Source organism: Patella vulgata, chromosome 4 (genome assembly GCF_932274485.2).
Source record: "Patella vulgata chromosome 4, xgPatVulg1.2, whole genome shotgun sequence".
Lineage (NCBI taxonomy): Eukaryota > Metazoa > Mollusca > Gastropoda > Patellidae > Patella > Patella vulgata.
The window spans coordinates 56,984,313-57,011,922 of record NC_065882.2 but is presented as its reverse complement, the minus strand read 5'-3'; the positions used below and the strand labels follow the sequence as shown (position 1 = coordinate 57,011,922).

The following is a 27,610-nucleotide window of genomic DNA, read 5'->3' as shown; positions in this document are numbered from 1 at the left end:
AATTTGATCGCTTCATTATTCTTTGCAATAACAAATGTATCGTTTAAACACTTCAACATATGTTTTCTATGATTGGTTCGAGATTAATAAAGTAAATTTCTTTTTCCCATCAAATTCTATTGACAAGTTCTTTCTGGTTTCTATCTTTTCTTTTAAACTCACAAAAACTATTCAACTTTTGGATAGATGTTAGCTCTGTGGACTGAGCATCTACAGACCAAATTTTTCCTGGTAACATCTTTATTAGCCATTATTGTATAAACACATCGGAAGGAGGCCAGCACCTGTTCTCTCTATGTATTCTAAAGAAGAGAAAACAAGGAATCTCTAGATGACTTTTTGTTGAAACATGTGAACGAAATTACAGAACAGGCAGCCATTACCTACAAGATAATGTTTATGTTTAACATTGCGTTATACTTTTTACATTCTTGTATTGCCAAACTTTCTTCAATTATATTTGAAAATAGTATCTGAGACATTCTTTGTAAAGCTATACAGGTGCATGTTCTATCTTCTTATTTACCTTTTTGTTTCAAGTATATCATTGTGCGGTATTTCAATGTAATTAACAGAACAAACTGCTCAGGTAGAAAGTTATGTAATATTTACATATCAGTTTAACGTGTGTCATGTCATAGTTTTCGATTCTGTGCTAGTAGAAGGAGTAGGGTTGCCTGTCCAACCTGGTGGGTTTTCCCCTGCTTCCTCCCACTGCAAAAGACCCCTCTGTGCACGCGACTTATTGAAATTAAATAGAATCATACGTTAGTCAAGAAATGACCTGGCTTGTATTGTATTGAGTAGTTATTACATCATTCATTGTTAGGGTCGGATCCAGTCTGTTCAGAAAGAGAGTTGGGGAAGTATGGAAATAAGTGGACATGTAAAAAGAAATGATTCTTGTAAAGATATATAATTAATACTTACATTGGGGTCTGTAGCTAAGTTACGATGGTGATAATTACTTGGTCGTATCGACCTCTTTGCAACTTTTCTATGTTGAAAATGATAATAATCTGGCATAATCTGAAATTTAAAAAAAAAAGAAATTGAATTCACATAGATACATGTAGAATGCATTCTATGATAGTACCGGGTACTTGTACATGGGACAAGTCTTATTAATTTCCCTTAGTTCCTTATTAAGCTGCATTTAATGAAAAATATCTCTCTACCCCCAACCTGTGTTTTAAGCTTGTGCAGCTTGTGGTTGTCAGGTAATATTTTTGATTTGAGTCGCAAAATTTTAATTGAAAATAGTGTTGGATTATTATATACATGTATTTGTGTCATATGTTGCAAGAAATGATTCCTCTTGGCAAACGAAGAAGAATTACTGTAAAAATTAGAAAGTAAGAACTCTAAAATGGCCTTAGAATAGAGGTAGGGGTAGAAAGGTATTTTCATATTGCAGCTTATATTTAACTTTTATTCTGGCATTTTGCGGCTGTAACCTATAATATGCATTTTAGAATATTGATACATTTTCCCAGTGTCTCTAATCATTCAACTTGGTGATATGACAAATGTCAGAATTATATGCAATTTACACAAATTAATCACATCTCTCAATAGTGGGTGAAATTTAAACATAGACTGAGATGTGCATATGGTGTCCTGGGCTGTTGTTTAACTTCAAATTCAGTAATAATTGGCTACCATGAATTTTTAATCTGTGGAGAGTCTGTCAAAATAGCAGTATCTCCTCTAAATAATATAATATGCAAGTTTAATGCATGTAAAATATATTCACCACATTAGCTTATCTCATACAAGCAACAGTTTTCTCTTATCCAACTTAATTATGATAGCAACATAGGTCTATATACATCTGATGGTCCATCATAGATAACTTTATTTCCAGAAATAACTTTATTATCATTAAATCCCCACACATCCTCCATTTAAAGATTCCCATTAATAGTAAGGTTTTCCATGATCTTTTTGCTCAAATTTACAGAATAAACACAAATTAGACAAAATCTTTCCAGTATAAACCATTTTATTACAAAGCATTGATTCCATAGAATATGTTGGGTCATGTAAATATTGAAGGAACAATCTATAACCACAAGTATTTTGAAAGAAAACAATATACCATTACTTCAATATACTACTATCCTACTCACTAACATATCAAAGCATGAAAATAAAGCCTTGTCTAAATGTGGGACAATAGTGGAAGAAATCACAATATTGATGGAGTGGAAGATGACAGAACAAAATATGGGATGCTGTTTATTGACCAATACAGTTTATTATGTATCTTTTACATAGAGATACATAACTACCATCATAGATGAGGAAAAAACTCATCAAGTAAAATCAACACACGAAGGTCTTTGATAACGGTGAGCTTTATATTCCTCAACTTATAGGATGACACATTAAACAAGATTCTCAATAGGTTCGGTGTCCTCTTTCAAACCAAATCTGCATGAAGCATGACGATTACAATAGAGTACAGATTAATACACCCATTTCTCTCCCTTAGTAGCAGGCAGATAGAATACGAGGACCATGTTTAATTCTAGAAATAAATTTGTGACATAAAAAGTATTGTCAACAGAAGCACATTAACATTGTTGTAGGATATGGCTGTACATGCATTAGAGAAGCCAAGGTTGTTTCATCTCCACCTAGAAGCAATAAAAATATCTTCAGCCTCACTGAAGCTAAAATCATTTGAAATTGGTTAGGTCACGTAATAACGAATATTAATTCTCCAGTCCAATGTTTTCTACTTTCCAGACAGAGAATAAAACGTGAAGAGATTATAATTCACGCAAGTCATGTAAGTGGAAGACATTATTTGATAGCATCAGTGACAAATAGGCTTTTTCTACTAACCTTCTGTAATTTCTATCATTATGTGTTCGAGGCTGAAGTAGGAGTGCCAAATGACATGTTGATTTACACGGTGGAAAGTGAAGTAGTGTGTGACAACAGTTCAATTGCCTTCAAACTATTGGTTAATATGATACAGTCTAATATGCAATTTATTTCACCTAACTCAAATTAAAGTACAAATCATGATAACAATTCTAATGAAAGGAAATCTACAGGGTACAGACAACCAGAACTAGAAGGTGGTTGTACCGACTGCTATCATAGAAACCTATCTATCTCAATTTTACAAAGATGTTTCTTTTAACTGGTTCAACTTTAATGTCACTTTCCTAGTTTAGTGTTTGATATATTATTTTCTGGATGTACAAGACTTTCAGACAGATTTCAAATCTGTTGATCTGTCCAATAACAGGCAGTGTTCACAGAATATATCCACTTTACGAATAAAAGCAGGGAGGTATGGATTAAAATATATACAGTTTATGTATTGTAGAATTATTTCTGGATCTACCAGAGAGAATGATTTGAAATATTTAAGAAGAATGACAGAATCATTATTTCTTAATTATTATCCACACATACAATGTGCAGAGGCTTTTGAACACAACATTAACCCATCATAACTGCACTATGTAAATGTAAAGGTACAATTTGCCCAGTATAAAACATATCCTACTGGTCCATGCTTCTAAGAATTCACAAAACCTTATTCTAGTGTATGCAGATAAATAAACACTGAAACCTTTGGTCCCAATTTTTAGAATTCATCTTCATTTTGTTTATTTTATCAACTTTATGTGCAAGCAAATGTTATCTTTAATTTTCCAGCCATCAATCTAGATAAGATATGGCTTGTAATCGCTACATGTGCAGATGTTTGACTCCGCAGTTTTTACAAATTTGTCATATATCAAGTTTTACAACTTCATTATATATTTTCAATATTTCGACTTCACTTTGAGAACAGATAGATGTCTGCATACAATAAATTCAATTATTAAAAAACAAAAGAGTCATGCAAGATTAAAGATAGCATAAATGTTGAATGAAAACAAGTACAATTTCGTAACAGCAAAATGAACTGCTTCAAAACATCATCTGTGCTTAGATGAATTGATTAAAATCACATCATCTGTCTTTGAATTTTAGATGTACATGTGGATCTTAAATTGACATTGTACACCTGTCAAAATTATTGGGACTATCTACCGGTACATGTGTCTCCAAAATCAATCATGAATGTATTTTTTGTAACAATTTATCTATTTAATAAATATGAAAATGCTTAGTAGCAGTATATATATATATCAAGTGAGTTGTCAGATTAATGTCTAGTTATCTCTTTATAACATGTAGAACATGACATTTACACAACTTCTTACTACATTAACATAATATTAATAACTTTATCATATGCAACAACATGGATGGTTGGGGGGTGTTTTTTTATTTAACTACTATTACAATGAACAGGATTGTTGTCGTGTCAGGCAGAAGTTAATCAACCTAAAATACCTTCCATTATATTACATATAAGAATCATAAAAACACACCAAAACTGTCAACATATACATGTAGTTTCCATTATACATGTACATGTTTAGTATAACATCTGACAATGTGTACAGTAGGCTATGATTATATGATGAGCTTAATATAAATTCAATTATTAGGAACATCATGTATCTTGAGAGCCAAGTATAACATGATAGACTAAGGAAGGTATATGTCCTTGACTCTTGAACAGTAAGGTCTGGTAAGGTCAAATATCCCAGCAACTCGGGGCCTTTTAAAAAAAACAGCCAAGCCTCAAAATGAGCAATCTCTGCTTTGAAAATCTGAAATCCATGCTTTAAAAGAAGACCAACAAATGAATATGCAACGATCAGGGAAATTTGATGATTAGTCAACACCATTCTTGCAGTTAATTACACTCATCCATCAAACCTATTAAATTAATTGGTTAATCTCCTAACACACTTGAAATCCTGATCTATATTCTTTAATGTCAGAGAATGAGGTCTGGTATCATTTTCATCACATTGACACCTACGTCTTAAAATTAAATAATATACCTGTTCACATGTGTAACAGAACAGTCTTTACAACATTGCCTGTATAAATAGGTTGAACATATATAACTACCACATACATTAGCATGTGAACCTACCTACTTCAAATTTGTGTCCCACACTTGTTTGATATTAAATTAAATTACAAATAGAACTAGGTTTAATGTCTCTGTATTTTCATTATTTTGAGGCTAACAGAAGTTTAAAATGCCTCCAAACTTCAATATACAGGATGTTTAAATATTATTAAAATGTCATAAGATTACTTTCCAGTCACATACATTTTTGACTGGTTCATACACCTGCTTGCTTACCATGTGATATTAGGTTATTTCTAGTTTTTGAGTGGATTGTGAGAATACTGCCAATATTGTATAGGAATAGACAAATTCTGTAATATTGCCATCTGGTAGGCAAGTTTAATGAATGAAAACACAATTGAAAAGTTGTAATATTTTCCAGATATTGAAGTTCATTTTAAAATACAGAGTGTTTTATGTTCTTTTCATGACTACCACTTGTAATACCAATCTTTAGGCACTTTAATAAGCTATGTGTCAAAAAAGTTTGAACATATTTATTGTGGGTTCATTCAAGTTTACGAAATAATTCTTGGGTGTCATTTCAAGATGAATAAAGCTGAATAGAGTTAAGTAAATGAGCCGGTAATAAACTATTTATCAAAAAGCAAAAAATTCTCATGCTACTTGAAACTGCATAGATTTAAGTTGAAAAAAATCTTCAATTAATGTTTGCACAAGTTAAAGAACATACACTCCCATATTAAAGATACTAAAAGATCATATCTTAACAAACAGTTGATTTTTAACACTAAATTGAGCATAGAAATTTTATTTTCAAAAAAGTAGTTTACGATAAATGTAACCAGTAACAAAACATAAATCAATGCATGTATATACCTAATAACGCACTTTTAATTAAACTAATTGAAATCCACATAATATTATCATGATATGTTTCCACACTTGTAACCATTCTGTGATTAAAACAATCAGGATTTTTTCAAGAGGGAAAAATTTCATCCTGTTTCTCCAGAGACCTAAAATTTTTGTTTCATTAATCTTGAGTGACCAAATCATTTCTTGGAAAGATAAAAGCTCATATTTAGCACTACAAACCATACCATAAAATCAATGTCAGTGAAGCAATAATAAGCCTGGAGCAGGCCAATTATTTCTCTCTGAGACAAACTTTATTACTTCAATGAGATCCCATTTCTAGTTTCCAGACATACAAAACAATGTGATCTGTCCAAGACCAAGAATAAGACTACCAGAACAAAATTCACATGGTGCTTCTTTCTTCCAATTTCTTCTGACCAGACAATATGGTTTCCTAATAAATCTGTTCATAAATTCCCTCGATAAAATACTCTTAATTTATATGTTTTGTAAACATACTAGCACCAGACATTAGATAATTAAGTCAACTCATTTACTGCCAACTCTTTTAATTTGGAAAGAAAATAAAGTATGTAATGGTTCAAGACAACATCATTAACTTCTACATGAGTAACTTACAACAAATAATTCTTAAGTTTACATCATTTAAGTTAGATCTGCAAATACTCAAACCAGTAAATGAAGTTTTATTATCATTTTAACACTGTAAAACAAAATGTTTTAGAAAACACTGGACTCCAAAACAAAGACAAATAATTCTTGAGTTCATTTCAGTTAGATCTGCAGATACTCAAGACAAAAGATTACAGAAAGAAACAGGATTCAACTCTGCTTAACACAAACTTGGTCAACTTGGGACTGACATATAATTTATCTTTATTTCAGTGGGCACAACACTTAACTTCATGACAACCACCTAACCTTCTAGATTAAAGGGGGAAATCTTGATAACGAATTTGCACAATTCTGTATCTATGACACATTTTCAAATTGGATGAAAAGTACATAAAAAACATGTATACTTATAATATATCCAAATAGTGAAATATTGGTATGAATTTGAAAAGAGTTTGATTATGTTAATAGAAATTCCAAACATATGGAGCTCATTTTCAGAATATTGTGGATGTTACTATCTTTTCCAGAGATCTGAGATTCCCAAAACAGACAGGCACAACTGGATTCCATTTTAGTACCCAATGCCACACCTCCAGCTTGTTCCAAGTAGTCACTGTAACAGAGCCTGTCGAATATGGAAGCATATATCCTGATCTTTAGCTTACCAAATCCGACTTGCATCACTATCACTCCCAAACATTCTTTGTGTGGCTCTAGCTACAGGTTCAAAAATTGAACTTTTGATTCTTTCTACCAAGACAAACAAATCTTCCTGCGCTCAAGAATAGTGGCTGGCTCTCTGGCTTTAATCTGGTTGATATGACAGTGTTGGCCCTGCTTGCTCTTTTAAAGATGCAAAAGCCCCCTATTCCTTACTGACAAAGGTACAGATTTTCTAATACTGGTATGTAGATGGACATGCACATTTCCCTGCTGAGATTATTTCCGAATTTAGACAGCTAGATACATTCCATCACTGTCGGTACATTCAACCATTTAGTTTCATAAACGAGAGACAATAAACAAAAACAAATGGCGGTACTTGCCAATCTCTATTTTATTCAATTTAATTAATGAATGTATTATCTACATGTATTTCCGTAACATTTCATGTAATGTACTATCTAATAAAACTTGTTTACCAGTTTGAAAACAATAACGGGCTAGGTTCACTTCTTATGAATAAAATTACTGGAAATATCTGTAGACAGATTTTTATCTGCTTGAAAAATGGAGACGATTTGAAGACAATTTGGTATGATCATCCAAATCTGTAAAGCCTAATAATGTCATTCAACACTTAACAACTATGTAATTATCTTGTTAAAACAGAAGATCTTACAACACCTAATTGAAGATGGTGAAAAATGAACTGTGAAAATATCAACTCAACTTGTATTAGTCATTACAGATTAAATGATGAGAATCCACTTACAACTTATTAAACAACTACTTGTACATGTTGCTTCTATTTCCACATTAAAAGAAAACTACTCTGACTTTAGTTTACTTCCAATAGACGTCACAGATATATTGATAAACACACTGATAATTATTTTCAAAGTTTCAAATGGTTAACTTAAAGCCAGTGATCGGTATTTGAATTTTTGTACAGTATCCAAATTTTCATGGATTAATCCACACTAACATGTATTCAAATTGATTATTTAACTCTTGGTGCTGACTTGTTTAGATTGCCCAAAGAGGATACCAAAGTGTTGCAAAATTTTCAATTCATTATATCTTTTTAAATACTGAACAGAATAAAACCTTTTTTAAACTGATATTCCTCTCACAGATCTTAACTTTCACAATAGTTCAGTTTGCAAAAGATTTGAAATTGATCAATAGCTTTTTAATTAACACACGACACAATTTAATTGTAAATAATCCAAATATACAGATAAATAAATAAATAGTTTTGAACCATGTGTACCAAATTTTGTTTATAAACACACAACATAATCTGAATTTCAGCCATTACTGGCACAATTCAAACTGTTGATGAAAGCAATTAATATGAAGTGTGTTAAGAAATAGATGGTTCTAAGGGGTTTGGAAAGGATTTCATTAAATTGTACTGAACAGAAAACAACAAGCCAAATTGCTTTGCAAGGTGATAACTTTTACACCTTTACTTGACAACGAAAACACCTAGTCTATAAATGACTTCTTTCATCTAGAAATACATACATTGAATTAACTGTAAATGGTGAAACTAAGAAGAGTTAATGAAACTAAACAAACATAGCGATAAACTGCACAACAAACATTACATATTTACTGTGAAAAAAGAGGCAATGTGAATGTGTGTGTGAAGTAACCAATTTATAGCCACTAATATCTTGTGTAATGGTAACTCCTCTATAGATGTCATTAAAAGCTCTCTTATAAAAATACCCTATGTTTATTTTAAAAGATTATGTTGCTCAATTAACACTATCATGATACATAAATTACACAGTTCAAATTACAAAGAAATTCTCCCATAGACAGTTAATTGTGCCTACAGAAAGGTCATCAGACTCACTCCTGTTTTTTTCATACTCACTATTATGGTGAACTTCTCCTATTTTTGTTACAAATAAACTTTAAAACTGAAAAAAAGAAATATCTCAGATAGGAGGACCTAGTATTCATTTTCACCAATTTCAACATATTTTAAAGTCTGAAATGAACTGGTGCTGAACAAATTTGAGTTACAGGAATTTTATCTTTTGTCAATAAAAAGGGAACTACGGCTTCTAATTCTATTCATTTTTAACTGAAATGCATATCTCTTAACAATTAAACATTGGAATAAGTAACTGGTTTTCATGAAAGTTTCTGCTTCCCAAAGATCAAACTCCATGATTTTGTGTTTCAGGTAGCCATAATCCCAATTCTTAGCCCATGGGAGTTACAATGGCTTTGATGTCACTCGGTCAAAAATAGCACAACTGTGATACGAAAGTGCAGTAAATATTTGTTTAAACACGAATACAACAAATGAGAAATGGTATCAGTTGTTCTGTGAATTTTCCCTGTTCCCAGTAATGACAACAATAATCAATTTAGTACACCTATTATACTTCATGTTAACTGACAGAAACAAAACATAATATGTTTAGTGTTGTGCACATGGAATGCATGTGGACAAAACCATTAGACCACTGAGTACTATCACACTGCAACTTTTTAGACTGATTATATTTCTTGGAGATGGTTAAGTATGGTCTATAAAGAATAAACACAATATCTGTTACAAGATATGTAGCATGGTGTTTTGAATTCTCAAATCTATTTTGTTATAGTAGATCAGATGGATGGAACTAAGGTCTACTTTATACACATAAGATAGTCTACAGTTACCATGACGACTGCAGGCATTGAAAAACAGATGGAATCGACAAACAGAAAGAGTGAACCTAGGTAAATCTCGAAGGACATTTAAACACTGCTGATTCTGGTTCCCTTCATCCATTGTCTTTCTTTGATCTGACATATGTATATTTATCTTGATACCTAAAACTAATATGTGTTGTACCACAACATATTTGCCTCAATTACAAAGAAATAAATCCTACTCTTAAAAAAAATCAATTCAATTAGACTCTATGGCTCAACAATTCCGGAATGGTAATGGATTGCCAATACTCTTAACTTTAAAAAATTCAATTAACTAATAGCTATGTAATTTCTGTCGTATTTATTGCATTGTGTTTTACTCTGGCCTTTCTATAATAGAGAGGTTTCTGTATAGTAAACATCACACAATAATCAAACATGTGCAGAGCAGACAACCTCAAATAATATCAACAAGTTCCAATATAGGATATATCAGATGTAATATATATAAACCTGTATCAATAATTGACATCAAAAATACTGTAATCTACATGTCAGATACTTAAAATATTGGTCAAATGATTTCAGTGAAGATTATGAATTTTGAAGGAATGTTTACATACATGCCTGATTTTCAGCATAAGCTCGCAAAAAGCCAAACATCAATCTGCTCTTGCAGTGTAGTACTACATAACATCTACAAGAAACATTTAAAGACTGCAGTAGAATCAAGAGACAGTTTTTAGAGATTAAGAGATATGGGGAAAAAAATCCTCAGTTAACCCTCAGTTAAACTTCACTTCAATCAGATCATATATTTGGAAACGTAATAAATATACATGTATGTTACATGCATCATATCAGTACACTCCCCTAAAATTAATGATATACATGTTTATCGGTCTTTGAACCTGAAAATAGCTTGATAAACTGTAGGTGGAAGACTGCTTGAGTTCCAAAAAGTTGTATAAGATGAATATTAAAACTCTGTAACTATTTCCGCATGTAGGGGTCTATGATTAAATTATTCAACACATCTGGTACTTTAGTTACAGTAAGGTAAACCTGCTTTAAAATGGGAGTATTCATCCTACACAGATCTGAACAGATTATCAATATGTTTGGCAATATGTTTATTATGCAATCTATATACTTATACATACATTTCATGTATCCCAATTCCATCCAAAACAAACTTATTGGGTTTCTTTATCATGCAAGTTCTGTTTATATCATTTTGGGTACTCTTTACCAATGTACAATTTAAACGAATATCCCTTTAGAAAAATCCAATAAATAATTTATAGACATATACCCCAGTGATAATCCAAACCTCATCAAAATGAATTGTTTAACTGAAAATGTAATGCTTTCCATTTTTTTATATAAATGTCAAACTGTACTACACGTATACACACAGCTTTAGTAAAACAAATTCTAGCCATTTAAATGTAATTCAAAGAGTAAATAGGTTAACTTAATAAAATAAACATCAATTCTTTTTCAAAAGGTGAGGCATAATTTCTTATCAATGATCAACAAAGTTTGTAGTTTGACTGATTCATTAATTGACTAGCAGGAAGAATAAAGATAAGCTCTAAGGTATAATAACAATGGCGGTATTGATTTTACAGACAGGACTAACTTTATTCTCAATTTGAGATCTGGGTTGCGGAAACTAGTATTAAAGAAAACTAACAGGATTACTGTTTTATTTTCAGAGACTGTTCCATGACTTTCTATTATTAATGGAATTAGCTTAGAATTTCACACAAGGGGCATTAGATACTGATTATTGGAGCATTTTCTTGGTCTTTAATAAGATTAGATGTAAGAAATCAAAAGGAAATTAAGTTATGGTATAATATATTATACATGTCCCAGTACTTATATTGTACTCTGTATTTCATTTACAATATATTCATACAAATAGTTCGTCCCTTCTGACACATAAATATCTAGATTCAATAAGAATTCATAACATTTATGACAAGAATTATTATTGTCAATCAATAAGCAACCATGCAAAAATATTATATATGCAGTCTAACAGTGCTACTAAACACTGCGAGTCCTTGGTAATCTACATAAACTTCAGCTATAACCTTAAAATTATACGCAACATCCATCTAAATTTTTTAATATTTGTTTGTTTTTGCAGGACAATCATCCAGAATGATCTCTTAGTCAAGATTGATGCCTGTTCATTTGAAATTAAATGTAAATATGGCATGCTCCATTCTAATAAACCTCTAATAACTGATAGTGTGTCAAGATGAAGACAGTCCTTTAATGATAGGATCACCTACCTACAATATACTACATCATTTGTGTCTACAGTAAAATAGATCTGGTGTGATAAACACATGTAGGTAGTGATGTAGACGCTAGAAAATGATAAATACCATCAATACTGACAGTTGTCTAAGATATAAGCCGCAGATTTTTCTGACAGGATATTGGCTGGTGATTGCACCCTACTACTTAATTATCACTACAAGTACTGATAATCCTCACATTTAGAGCAATTTAATGGGGCCTTGCAATGTGTCAATTAGGACATGAACCACATCATACTGTTAGCAGCTCAGTGGAGGTAACTGTATTGCCAGGATACCATTCGAGTGGCATATTCTGCAAAGATATCTTTTATGTTAAACATCCTGCCATGATGTCTACTATGATGTCATTATTCTAAGTTATACATCTGAGTGGCATATTCAGCAATGATATCTTTTGAGTTAAGCATCCGGCCACAATTTCAACTAAGTTGAATTAAAATATTGAACCATGATACCATTATTTTGAGTTATACATCTGACTACATCATTTGAGGCATACAACATCTAGTCAAGATATCAACTGAGCTACCTTAATATGTAAATTTGGCTATTATATCATCTGTGTTTCTTTTACAATATGCACATTCAGCTACAATATCATTTGTATTACAAATTCAGCTATGATATAAGTTGCACATTATGGTACCACTTGGGTTAAACTTCTGACCCTGATATTATTTGAGTTACCTGTTTTATTTAAATGAATACTAGAGTATAGATAACATTCATGAATTGTTTGTCTTTAAATTAGAATCCTATCTTTTTTTTAAAATGTTACATATTTGAGCTACCGGTAATTTTAACTACGAAATAAAACACAATTTGTAAGATAAATTTTATGTAGTTGCTTCACACTACTACCAAAATGGAAAGACATCAAAGGACACTGGCAGTCACAACTGTCTGTTAGAAACATCAATATAGTGTAAAAGAAACCCAACACAAAATTACCATCATTTTATTTCATTCTAAATACATCCCAAAAAAACATTGTTCTAAATACAGATGAACTAAAAACAAGACATTGAGTTTTATTAGTTGAGATGAATGTGTGTGATAGCATCCTAACAATCAAACCTACTGTTTATATATACCGGTATATATCTATAGACTACATCAACATTTTGTGTGTTTATCTTTAATCTCTAGTAGGTACATGTATGTGTAGTTGAACCAGAGATATTCATACTAGTTAATAATTACTACATACATGTATAATAAATACTTGTGGCATATAGTTTCAAACCCAATGCTTTTGAACAACCAATAATAAGTATTAAGGCATAGCACCCACTGCTTCAAATACAAGTGTAAATTTCACCCTCTCAATTTCACCCTTGTATTCATGAGCCAATATTTTTATTCTAATTATTTGTTGACTGGTGAGTTGTGAGCAAGTATGCCATCTGATGAAAATCTACAAATAAATTGTGAAGAAAACTATTTCTACAAACTGATGATCTGTTAATGAAACCATACAAATTAAAAATTAATCAACCAAAGTCAACTGAGAATGAACATCCATACAAAAACATTAAGAAACTCCTTTATTCTTTACATGCAAATAGTCAAATTCAGGTTATTTCTACTTGTACATTGCTCATTGGGGGAAATTGTCTAGCAAGGATCTAAATTAGTATATCTTAAAGTTTTTCTTTAAACCTATATCCTGTAAGCCTTTAACATACTGTAACATTCTTGTAAAGTAGTTCTATGAATCAATAGGTATGCATGTTTGTACAGATGTTTATAAAATCTTTTTCAATAGATTTTCAATGAACTGTCAAAGTTTATTCTAAAAACATCATAGAGTTTATATGGTGGTGTGCTTAACCCACCTTTACAGTTTGTCCAACTATTTTACAGTACCACCAACCTTTCTTCACAAAACCATCTGTTGTACGTAAATATATTACTTGATGTGCATCTAAATACACCTTGCAAACATTACATGTAATTTAGATACAATTATTGTAAATAGAGGTTACTTCATCTCCAGGTTTCTGGCACCTTGTCAGTAATAATTTAAGCAGAATCTTTTCTGACATTAAAATACTCCTTTATTATCAACAAACAGTGGACTTCCCTTTTAACACCTTGTATTTAAACATCTATCATTTTCATCATTCTTATCATAGTTAAGGCCAAACCATAGACATTTTTACCACTTTTTATTAGTAAATAATAAATACAGCCTTTGTACACTAAGCTAAAGGTGATCACCCATAATCACCAATAAAAAAATGTACAAGACAAGGTATGTACCAAATTGGACATACTAGACTATAATATTGGTTACAAATTCACAATTCACTTAATTTGTATGGAAAAGAAACTATAGTAAATAGTGAGCTATGAAGATTGACTACTTCCCCATCTCTAGACTGGCTAATTGCCCAAGTGATTAATGTTAAGACCTATTTGAAGAAGTTTAACATATTTGAATTAATCCTTGGTTACTTGGGTCAGTTTTGTTTACACATGCCTGTCTATATTGAACACCTTTAGTAAATCTATATCAAAGCTCTTGTGGTTTATGTTACGAATTCCATCTGCTGCTGAAAAATTTACAAAGTAAAAGCTGCCACTAATTTTGCTTATTTACCTTTAGCTTAAACTAATATTTCTCAAATAAAACATTCACTGTATCATCTAACAACTTTTAGCTCTTGAGTGTTCAAATTTCAATGTCTTAACATCTGTTTAAAGGGTTATTTATATCGAGATAAAGTCTATGATAAAATTTTTTCAATTATTCCATTTAGTATGCAGATAAAAACAACATCAATACCTCATGTGTGTTAAGAACACTAGAATCAAAATATGTCTTTTTAATTATTTTGTGTAAATTCACTAATGATCTTAGTCATTACACATGTATGTTTTTTATTAGTATTAAACTCATAATCTAAAAAAAAAATAATTTTGAAAGAAATTAACGAGATACAAAATAATTTTAATGTCTATTAAAGATACCTCCCCGCATACAAACTGCATGATTTGATGATATATTTGGACTAAAAACATATTCAAACTAATCAATCTATCAAAATTTTGCTTCATATCCTCAAAACCTATCCGCGAGGAAATACCCCAAACTATAAAAAATCTATTAAAAGAAGTCATGTTTGTGTCATCTGACTTGGCTGTTGTATAACCTAGCAACAGGTACAAGCTGGGGGAGAATTCATTGCATATACAAGATGATGCTGTCTTTAATCGCTGTTCATTTATCATATATACCAAAATTGCCATACTTTTATTGGAAATAACCACCTGATAAATACTTTTGTGAGAGAGAATCTTTAATATTGAGTTGCATTTAATATGTTAGAATTTGTTAGAATTGTTAGACTCTGTAACTGTTCCTTGCCATTCTCTCCATCCTGCACCACTGAAGAACTTTCTCAGCCAACATCGGGATTGAACCTGGGACCTACTGGTCAGTGCCTTACTACCCACTGGGCCTCCATGGCTCCTTATTTTAACAAAGGACTACTCTAACTGCAATCTTTATGTTGATTTTATACATAGTTTAGCTAATTCATATTATAAATCAACATTCATTTTGCTAGTAATCAGCTAGATTTCAACACTATAATGTCATCCAAAATCAAGTATACCATTTATTTAGCATTGTGATTAGCAATAACAAAAGATACATGTATGTGCAGCTAGGATTGTGTTCATCACCAATAATGATGAGCTTTCCAGAACCAGCTATAAATAATTATCTAGTGGTGGTAATTACATCATATGGGCATATCAAGTACACTTTCTTCAAATCCTACTCAGCGGAAATTGGATTAGGATCCTAGAATCTGGCAATGTTTCACAATCAATCGATCTACTAACACAATTTTTGTACTCTTTAATTTGTTGTCACTTATTACTAACTTTGAACCATTGTTAGAAACCTAATGATTTACCTTTTGCTGAATCATCCTTCTGGATCTCTAACAAATTGTTGTTTCTTACTTGTGCATAAAAGTGGATACATGTACATCTTGTCAGACAATAATATCCAACACTAAAAGCCATCTTTAACTTCTTTTATATTATAATCAAGCATGTCAATATAGTTACTAGGCCTATAGGCTTATTTGGTTCATCAAGCCTATCCTATGAAACAAGAGAATCAATGACTATAGCATAAAGCTACTCATACAACTGAAGCAAAACAACTGATTCTTCTTGAATGGCATTGAATATGATCATGTTTTTACTGAACTATTTTTTAATCAAAAGAATTGGTTTTGTAGTTTGTGTTCTGTTTATATAGTTGTAAGTTACATAACTTAAAGTGTTCTATGGATTAACCATTTCACTGCAATCTATATATACAAGTATATATGCAGCAGAAAATCATTCACAATGGATAAAGACTGGGGTAATGACTTAGGCTACATACATTCTAAATTTTAATTTGAACTGATGAAATGGTATTAAAGCTTATCACCTACAGCAATCTAATTACATTTTCATTTCTAAAATATAATCTTTAAAATGCAGAAAATTGAATAGAAGTTGTTACTATATTTTAGTAAACAAAACCACTAAAAAAGAAGATTCCCACCTACCAATTTTATCTGTTTTATAACTATTTTATAAAGCCATAATATAAAAAGAAATCATCTTGTACTAGGTAAATTTGATCTAATTTAAAGTATCAGGTGCATCTATAATGTAGACATATCTTGGTATCATGAAATTACATGATATACGCCTACATATATTTGATATTATATATATTCTGGTAGCAAAACTGATTTTATTTAGAAACTATACCAGGACAAGTCAATGTGGGGAAGGGGGCCCAACCAAATCTAAAACTAAACAGGGGGCATTTCCCTAACATCATATGCTTGTGTATGTCATGATTGGCTTTGTAGAAATCAGGCAATCTATCAGTGCAAAGCCCAAAATATGGAAAATGTAAATAGAGTTAGCAAGTTCAACTACATGTGTAGAACAAACCCATGGTTTCCAGCGAGGTTCATCAAGGGAAATGCCCCCTGTTTAGTTTTAGATTTGGTTGGGCCCCCAAGATTATGGGTTAAGTACAAGATCAAAAGTTCCATTGGTTGACCGAGAGATTCAGATTTAGATTTTAAAATATGATGGTCACCCTCAGATCGGCATGAAAGCTTCTGAATTAAATCATCAATTGATCATAACTTGATCAACTTTTGGCTAAAGCTATCTCATATACCCTTTGATTAGTGACTGATTGTCTTTATAAAGGATTAGACGGGAAATTTATTGTACCTTGATTGAAGTTTGAAACTTATGTTCTAATACAAAAAAAAATATGCAACATGTCTGTTTTATTTAACTAGCGTTAAGCCCCCCCCCTCCCCCACATTGACTTGTCCTGGTATAGTTTCTAAATAAAATCAGTTTTGCTACCAGAATATATATAATATCAAATATATGTAGGTGTATATCATGTAATTTCATGATACCAAGATATGTCTACATTATAGATGCACCTGATACTTTAAATTAGATCAAATTTACCTAGTACAAGATGATTTCTTTTTATATTATGGCTTTATAAAATAGTTATAAAACAGATAAAATTGGTAGGTGGGAATCTTCTTTTTTAGTGGTTTTGTTTACTAAAATATAGTAACAACTTAATTTTAAGTAATGGGGTTATTTACAAACGAATTTGCTGGTATTATTGAAACTTCGGACATTATATTAATACACAAATAAAGAATAGAGGCAAAATTCTGATTCATATAAATGGGCATTAGCTCTGGACGGGAAAGCATGACTTCCCATTGCAAGGCCAATCATTTGCTGTATTATCTGATCCCCAACTTCAATAAAGGCAAAATTTGTTATGCTTTAAAAATTATGTTTTTCATAAGTAACTTCAAAAGCAATTTTGGTATTAAAATATCATTGCATCTGTTTTGTTTAAATTAATAATTAATGATTATATCATTGCATCTGTTTTGTTTAAATTAATAAATAATGATTATATCATTGCATATGTTTTGGTTAAATTATACAATAGTGATTAAAAGAAAACATCAAAGTCATCCAAGGACAACTTACCACCCACGACAAAGCTACTATAAACCATCTGTTTATTTATTACTTGGGAATTATTTTTCAAATAAATCTTCATTACCTAAACACTGATCATGCAAAATCATGTAAAAACAATTACTGAAAAACTGACCAAATTCTTTAAATTGCTTCTGATAACATTAATGTATGCTATCCTGCCAAGAAAGATAAACACATTTCCTTTCTTTAAGCATATCTTTACTGTATTAAACCTCCCACATTGACATATAATAGACCTATTAAATTGAATAACAGGTGAATGAAGTGTAATAAAATATCCCGAATGCATTAACTGTATAGCCAAATCATTCTTCCACTATGCAACAGCTTGTAAATGCATTCAAGTGCATACTTAGAAGGTGTGAATCCAAACCTTAGCCGATATTTCCTTACCAAGTAGGAGTAAGAGGTTGAGTATATATATATACCGGTACTTGATTTACATATAGGTAAACCATAGTAATTAACATTAAGATGTAGATATTGGAATCGAAACTTTTAATCATTTATAACACTATGACTATACATATAGTGGCAGTGGATTGAGAATGTAGAAAAACTGTTTTATTTTTGAGCAACTATATTTCTATGAACTTCATGTTTGAATCTGAAAGGAGATGATGGACAAATTTACAAATCCTGTCACTAACCATATTTCACCTGTCTCTTGCCATATTAAACATGTAATTTGTAGAATTGTGTACATTGTATCAGATTATAATAAAACATGGTGGTATTTTCAAGCAGCCATTCAGTTTATATTCACCCTGATCCTTTCTCATAATTTATAGTCACAAATTCACCATTATGTAAACACATGCCATATTATATCACCATCTTAAAAATCAAATTTAAAAAAATCACAAACAAATGTATTCATGTCCTAAATTTTATATTAACAATTTACATTGGCCTGATAATATAAACGATAGTCCACTTTTCATCTAAACATCCCAATCTACTTTATCAGTATATCATTTAATATTAAAAGGCATCATATCGGTTCCTGCTGCGATTGTGTATTAAGATTATTTGGCACATCTTTTGGTAAATTTTTCTAAATTGATAACAACTTCCGCCAAAAGACAATAAGTAACTTTAATTTTGAAAATCCAAACTTTGACAATCTTTCCGTTTCAATATATAAGTTTAAAAATTCTTCTTCTCAACTTCAAAAAAACAAAAAAACCATTACAAATTCAAATACATATTTTATTTAATGAAAATTCCTCTGTAAACGTATTATGAGGTATGCAATTTCAAACAATAACAACTAGAAGATTGGATCAGTGTTAAATTGTAAGTCGAAAAGTTGGGTTAGTGTGATATCAAAATATAAAAGCTTCTTTTCCCCAATTTAAGTGGTACCAAAGAGAAAATAAGTATAAAATTTAGCTGTCTGTTCTGCGCTAAATCACAGTTTAAGCTACATGTATAGAGTTCAAGTAGATCTTTGAGGATGTCTTTGTGTGACATCTTTCAAGAGAATACCTCAAATCTTGAGTGGTTTCATGGATCTTCAAATATTTGCTTCAGCTTTTGACAAATGGTAAAAAGTATGTGAGCCACAGCTTTTAATGATATACTTCAATCGGGCTGAAACAATGTCCAGACCCTGATGAAAAAAAACAAGGTTTTAATGAAAACAACCAAGAACATATGGGTTGAGTTAGGTTAACTTGCATTTCGTATAAACAAGTCAGCTAGTAACAGTACCATGTAAATAAAAGTTCCACATCACGAACACCATTGACCAATGGGGAGAAAGCTAGCAAGATGTTTTTTCTGTTTCTTCTAACAAACATAGGGAATTGTCAGACCTGCTAATAGACCTACCAACCGCAAAGTTGTCCATATTTGTCATGAAGTCCCACAGGGCTGGTTTTATAAAAAAAAATCAAAACACTGTGAACTCTGTCCCAAGCTTTAACTGTCATAATATGAATGGAAAGAGAAATTAACAAATCATATCTGAAATTTAAAGTTAAATTTTAAAAATGAGATACAGTTCTTCCTTCTGCCGCAATGAACAAAGCCACTGTATCACGTTCAAAACATTTCATAAATTATGATCCGCAAATCAAGAACTCTTGACTTGTATCACATTCACAAAATTTCATAAATACAGTAGAATCTGCATGAAGCAGCCACCCAAGGGAATTTTCACGACTGACTGCTTAACGGGAGTGGCCTCTTAATAAAATCCTGGTGCTTTTTGTGCTGACATCAATTAAATATTATGCTTGGATGCATTGGAAGCAAACATCAATACTTGCATTGGTAAAATTTGATTGACTGTCGCTGAATCTTGCACCGAACGAAAATTCTTTACTCAAATCTTGGACGTAACTTCTGTAAACTTGTCATTTTGCACCAACCTTCGATACTACTGTCTAACATTGTGGTGCATTCGATAATATTTATCCATATTTGTGAAGAAAATCGATGAATTAATTTTATTTATCAAAAAAGCACATGAACAAAAAAACATCACTGATTTTATCACCGATTTACAGGGGATATAACTCTGTATGTAATATTATAGGGGGGGCTAAAACCTCTGTTTATCAACAAAGTGGCAATGGAAAAGAGATACTAGATGATCGTGACAAAACTCGTCTTCGTGGGTACTTTTATTTTATTCAATCAGTATCAAATAATGTTTTGTTACGCATGAAAACAATGATCAGGTTAGTCGTTTAATAAAAGAAAAGATTAATTAACAGATAATCCCGGGTTTATTGTTATTTTCACATTTCTTTTTACCTGATCAGTGGGGGTCCAGTTAATTAACTTCTACTCACGGGATTAGCGGAGGTGTTACGAAGAACGACAAGATCGTATCATTCAACAATGCCCGTTGAATGGGCGATGTTTTGTTAAATTTATTAGTAAAATAATGACCGCTGGCCGCGAGGAGTGACCGTTGAATAAAGAGATGAAACAACCAAATTTTTACGGGGGGAATTTAACGTGACCGCTTACAAGGAGATCTCAAACATTGGATACAATTACAAAATCTGCAGTATCTAAAATCATCTGGATCTCATTCCACAAAACATACATAAAACTTAAATGAATCAAACCATAAAATATATGGACTACTACATATCAAGGCAAAATATTGCTCTAAATTCAATGTTTTCTCATGGCAGACTGGATGTATTGAGAATCTATTGATTCAAGCCATCCAACTTGTCCAGAATTAAAAACTTGTCTCTAAGGGCAACACAGGTTTCATATCAATAATTAATTATCAGCATCTCCACCATTCCACTTGGCTGTCATTACTGAATCATGCAAAGCTTCTATTTCTCATCATGAATAGGTTTCATGCTTATCAAAATAGGTATAACTATTGGTATATGTACATCTTCTAGTTATAGTTATTGTTAAAAGTGCCTATGGTGAAAATTATATTAATTACATTGTACCTGTTGACAATGACTATTTGCCATTACCTAAGACTTGCATGTGTAGAACAATATCTATTATCCAACCATTTACTGGTTGTATGTGTGCCATTACTGATGTAACCTTTATGTGCTCTTTCAAGATCTGCAATGACACAGTCAAGCTAGCACTTTTATTTATGGACTAGCAAGATTAAACATCTCTTTTTAAAATGCAGAACATAAAATGCCACACATTACTAATCACAAGAAGATAAAAAGTATTATCAGCACTTCCACACATCTATCTGTCTGTCAGGATTACATGTACAATTCTTTATTCCATGGCATGCCTTACTTTATTTGACCACATGATGGTACAATTATAGCCCAACTGATTGCTGACCTACATGTAAGTCAGGAGTTGAACAATTCAGCATTACAATGTACAGCCGTCTGTTGGTCATTTGACAAATGGGAATTGAACATCAGAGCATTTCATGATGGCTTTTACATGTAACAAGTAAAAATATTTATCTACTAAGTCCTCTATTAAGAAGCAAGTTGTCTAAGGTAATTCAGTGCCATGTTCCACCAACAATTTCATGTGAATGAAGAAAGAGTTTCTGCTTGATTGCCAGCTGGTTTTTGAATCAGCATGATGTCCTGTAAACTGATTGACACACCAGGTTTTCTGTTCTTTAAGGTGTCATGTCAAGCCATTCACTGTGGGGGTATTACATCTGATACTGTCTGTTAGCAAGCAGTGGTCTTTAAAAGAAATCAAAATTAATTTCTCGAAAATTGAATAAATTAAAATTATTAAATTACCTACATGTATGTTAATATACTCCTTGTTGTTTTTTTCCTCAACTTATTGTACAGTTTAGTAAGCACACAGGGACTTTACACAATCTCATTATATTTCAATTTCTTACAATATGCCAACTTTCTTTTGGAGAAACTGGTTAATTTCTTTCACAATCAAACTCTTTTCCATCTCACCCTCAATCTTTTTTTTTCTTCTCCAATGATTTTTTTTAAGGAAGGGATATGTACAGAAGCAATGAAGCACAATAAAGTGACAACTGAACAAACATTGTATTTTATACCATGCCTGCCTTTACAAGACTACCAAGCGTGCATGAGCACACATTAGAGAAGAAACCCCAAAAACCGATAATCAAGGATTTTCTTTTACTTTTGAATCTATTTGGTTGGACTATAGAGTCACTCCATTGTTTGAAGAATTACAACTTAACAACTCAAGATTCACAAAATGTATCAAAATGTCTGTAAAGTATATTTCTAATAAGTTCTAGAACTATACATGTATGTATAAAATATACAATGCTAGTCAACACTAAGTCATTATTCATGATGCACATTTTAATTTAATTCTACGTATTAAGGCAGCTAACAATACAATATCTGTAATGTACAGTTTGTACCATGATTGGAAAGCTTATGTTCAAGAGGCAGTCCTGCTTAGGCAATAAACGAATATATTTTTCAATGCACTAATCGTCATTTTCCTTGTTTAAAAGTGGCTAAATTAAAGTCTAAAAAAGTGTTCTTTATATTGTACTCTAGATTAGCTGCATGAAATCAATGGAAAGTAATGAGAAATTTAGATGGCTATAATTTTTTTATTAAATAATGTTTGGACCAATATCCTTTTTGATGCACATCGTCTCTTTGCCTTTTAGTCTGGAATATTGTGCTTTAAAATTAGTTTACTTTGTAACAATATTGGCGCTTTCCACCGAGGACAATAAGCTACATGTAGCTTCATGTAGGATCCGAGCATTTCCACTGGAGTGATTGCATATTTGTTTATATCAATTATTTGTGAACTGACAAAAAAATAGTCCACATTTATTACTCATTACTACTATAAGTCTTAATCACCTTGAACGATTTATTAGACATCTTGATTATCAAAAATTCAGGAACTAGATACTTCAGTAGAAACAACAGAGATTCGGCAATGATGCCAGGAAAAAGTTGTATGGAAGGCTGATATAACTTTCAGAGAGACCCTCACTTTAAAAGAGATATTAGTAATAATAAGCAAATATGTATCACTGATGATAAATTTTGCACTCACTTTCAGTAATAAAAATCAATAAGGTGGAGAATAAGTCATTGATTTAGCAAGTCAAGATTATGCTTAAATTCATCAAGATTACAGAAGGGAATGGGCATTGTCTGATTTTGTCTCCCATCACCTAATTAACTTATAATTGTAAATAACCAATGTACTCATAAAGCCAAGCTTCTTCAGGCTTCCTTCTTACATGTATAGAAATGTAGTGACTTTCTTTTAATTGAATACTGGACAGACATCAAGGGCTAGGGAAATTGTCTCTTCTACTTAATCTGCACATTCACTACACATATTTCATGACATACACAAGTCATTATTCAAACATCCCTGATGGAGGGAGAAGCTAATTGTCTAGTCAGTTCGCAATACATGTATGTGCTTTTAAACAAAATTTATTTTCGATTCCCATTCCAGGTCCTTCAAGCCACAAAAGGTAAAATAATTGTTACCAATAACCTCAATAATACTAAAAGTCTATTCAGAAAAATTAAAGGAATTCTCGACTTTTATGTGTCTTTCTGGTGGGAAGTACAATGAACACACAAGGTTTTCTCAGACCCTAGAGCAATGTCAAATTTTTTGCGCTTACTCTTCCATGTTCAGAACCTGGTAGGAAAATGAAAGACAGATTTATCAAGGTAGTGGATATCAAATTTGAACCACTTCTGGGCTGCATCTTAGGGTGCTATCCACCTCTTACCTACCCCTATCCATGCCACTGAGAGTAGCTGAATTCGGAACAGATAGCGACTACACTTAACACGCGACTGTTAATTTATTCATCACGCGATTATCAAAATGGCAAATAACTTAGAAGAAGCACCCCAAAGCGAGTTGCAGAAAGTTCAACATGTGCAACTGACCTCAACTAGTTGCTTTGAGTTGTAAGAGGTGCTCAGGTCAACATTTTTCAGTTGCTTACAGTAGCTCCCTGTTGCTGAAACGCCAGTTGCTTTCAGTTGCAAGGTCGACATTAGCCCCCTATTAACAATATCGGAAACCATTACACTTACAATAGAGACGCACTTCCGACCTACTGATAAAATATTTAAATTTTAAATTATATATTTCCATTATGCACTAAGGGATCTAAAAATATGATAAATCCATTTCTGTTGCATTCACTGGATTGTACTTAATACTGCACTATTGTCAAACCCTTTCAGTCTCTAAATATCATTTTGGGTTATGCTTCTTATTTCATAAAAATAAAGTAAAATTGAATCATTTATTCTGATGTTCTCCTTTTTGAATTTGTTCAGTAACCATAGCCCCATAAATGTAGCACCCTTCCAAATGCATGAATGAATTTTGATACAGATATGAATGGAACTAAGTATGATTAGACAGTTTCTTTTAAATATTTGAGCTTGAAGACAGGTTAGATGATTTGACTGGAATTTAGTTTGCCTATGGCCTGATACCTGTACTTCAGATTTTCTGATAAGTATGCAACTTTTCTGATGATTTTTGCCAATTTGCCCGTCTGGAGTTATATTTGATTATCACATATTATGTAAAAATAATTACATTTATTTTGTTATTCAAAGTGATAATGTCTCTTTTAAGAAATATCATTAAATAAATAATACACAGCAATATAATATAGACTGTAAAAATTCCCAAATATGTATTGTTTTAACTACAAACAGAATCAAAGATTGTAATAATATGAAAGTGAAAGCCCACCGGTAAGCTTTTTATCCCAAGGCGCAATAATCTTATTGGTTTTATTTTCAACAAGACTGTCGAAATTATTGACCACAAAGGTCTGCCGAAAATAGAGCTATAAAATTTTTGGCTTTATTTTTATTGACTATACAATGATAATTATGTGATATTAATAAGATACAGGATTTTAAGCAATTATTAGCGCATAATGTGCTCGAAACGGCAAACATTTCTCCGGAGCTTTGTTCCTGGAAGGCTTATTGAAAATCCTTTCTTTAATTTGCTGCTGCTAGAAGCAGCTACTACCCTCATAGGGACATCTTTACAAAACGATACCCTCCTTGCTGTGACTGTCTCACCACCCCACTACCCAAGTGAATAATGTGAGCTATTTATTAATAATTTATTAATACACAATACAATGTATCAATTACTCTCAATTATAGATTAAATTCTAGTAATGTTGAAAGTATACTGACAGAAATTAATACTAATAAATTATATAGTGGATATCAGCTTACACATTTATACTACACAATAATATTCATAACATTACATAAACACAATACATTACATAACAATGTATAGATATAGTCACCACACAGCTTTTGTATTGTGTATATAAATTAATCCCTTCTACACTTTTCCTTTGTTAAATGAACATAGGCACTCAACCATTGTGTAAAAATTCACTCACCTGATCAAGATAAACAAATCCGTATTTTTCGGCCAGGGAACGGGCTATTTTTTCCCCACCTTCTACATGTACTGCCCATCTGTCAGTGTAGTATTGGTTCCCCAGGGTCACTTCAAGTATAACGAGTCCCATAATAGTTACTCGCAGAACATTTTTGTAGCCATGCATGGTGGGGGTTAATCCTTCCTATGCTACTATTGTAGGAAGCCACCCTAATAATTTATTCGACACTTCGATTTTTACAGCTGATAATATAAAAATCCTAGTAAGTTAAAAACTGTTAGCCTACGTCAAACACACCAATGTATATTATGTAGTACCACCATTACGCAGTTAACTGCACAGAATTCAACCATTTTCCATTGTGGTTCGAGCCGGGTGTTTTTACTGCATGTTTAGGTTATCCCGTGTTCCCGTCTGCTTTTATTGACGCCGACTAACTGAGCACTTGGTTGGGAATGAAGCCAAGGATAACTGTCGTGAATAGATTACTCTACGCATGCTCCACATTTATTGTCCGGTGAAGCGCGTGTGGCAGGCTCGCACGTTTGCTGTATAAAGTGCCGCTGTACGGCGAGGCGGCGATTGTGAGTTGAGTGAAACGGGTGTGTGCGCGAAATATAATAATCGTGAAATAGTTGATTAAATAGTTCGTTTTTTGTTGTTTCTTTTTTTTTTTTACAATACATAGTAAACAGATTCTACCAAAAACTAATATATTGCGTGTTAGATGTATTCAGATATTGCAAAATACCCTTGATTTTTTTTATCGGTTGTATAGGCTACTCAATTCTCCTAACAAGAAGGAAAAGTCTTCGATTCGGTTTGCGAATGATAATCACTGGAAAGTTTTGGCAAACGGCCATCTTTACATCGATTGGAATGGTTCGAATAGATTGGTGCCACATCGTGGTCGTTTAATAATATACCCTTCAATGGTATGTGGGTTATTGTGCCCGAAAAATGAAACGGTGCTGTAATCATTTTATACTGCCTGTGATTTTATCCTGCGTTTTGTATGCCTTTTTTCGTCCTGTGACAGTTCCCCCTTCATTTTATTTTGTGGTCGTGGTCGTTTAATAATATACCCTTCAATAGTGTGGGTTATTGTGCCCGAAAAATGAAACGGTGCTGTAATAATTTTATACTGCCTGTGATTTTATCCTGCGTTTTGTATGCCATTTTTCGTCCTGTGACAGTTCCCCCCTTCATTTTATTTTTTTTTTAACCAGTCACGCGAATGGGGCCCGTTTCTACTATTTAGTATATACCAAATCGCTCATGCCGTGGGTGGCCTTTAATATGATACTCTGTTTTTGAACTGGGCGCACGGTGTTGCCGAGAAAAGTCTGACGCGTACCCCTGTCTTTTCGCGGGTTTAGTTAAAGGACAATATTGGTGTGATAGAGCTGGTTAAACACATTCCAAATATAATTTTAACTCAGAGATCATTGCTACGATAGCTGAGTAATACAGGTTTCCGGAGTCGGAAGTGACGAACGCCAAAGGAAAACACGAGTC

The 27,610-nt window shown here is 32.1% G+C and overlaps 1 protein-coding gene across 6 annotated transcripts in view; it reads right to left on the bottom strand.

The window, feature by feature from the left end:
* Positions 1 to 26,588, bottom strand: part of LOC126818904 (furin-1) — a 102,964-nt gene extending 76,376 nt beyond the window's left edge. For 2 of the 6 annotated variants that reach the window (XM_050546553.2, XM_050546554.2), the window contains exons 1-2: positions 26,090 to 26,583; positions 931 to 1,029 (exon numbers count right to left, since the gene is read on the bottom strand). In XM_050546553.2, coding sequence (XP_050402510.1) covers positions 931 to 1,029; positions 26,090 to 26,257 — 267 coding nt within the window. In that variant the 5' untranslated portion in view covers positions 26,258 to 26,583. Of the gene's footprint in view, positions 1 to 930; positions 1,030 to 26,089 lie in introns of all 6 variants that reach the window. The other 4 variants (XM_050546558.2, XM_050546552.2, XM_050546556.2 and 1 more) reach the window with 4 other exon arrangements.
* Positions 26,589 to 27,610: the final 1,022 nt, after the last annotated feature.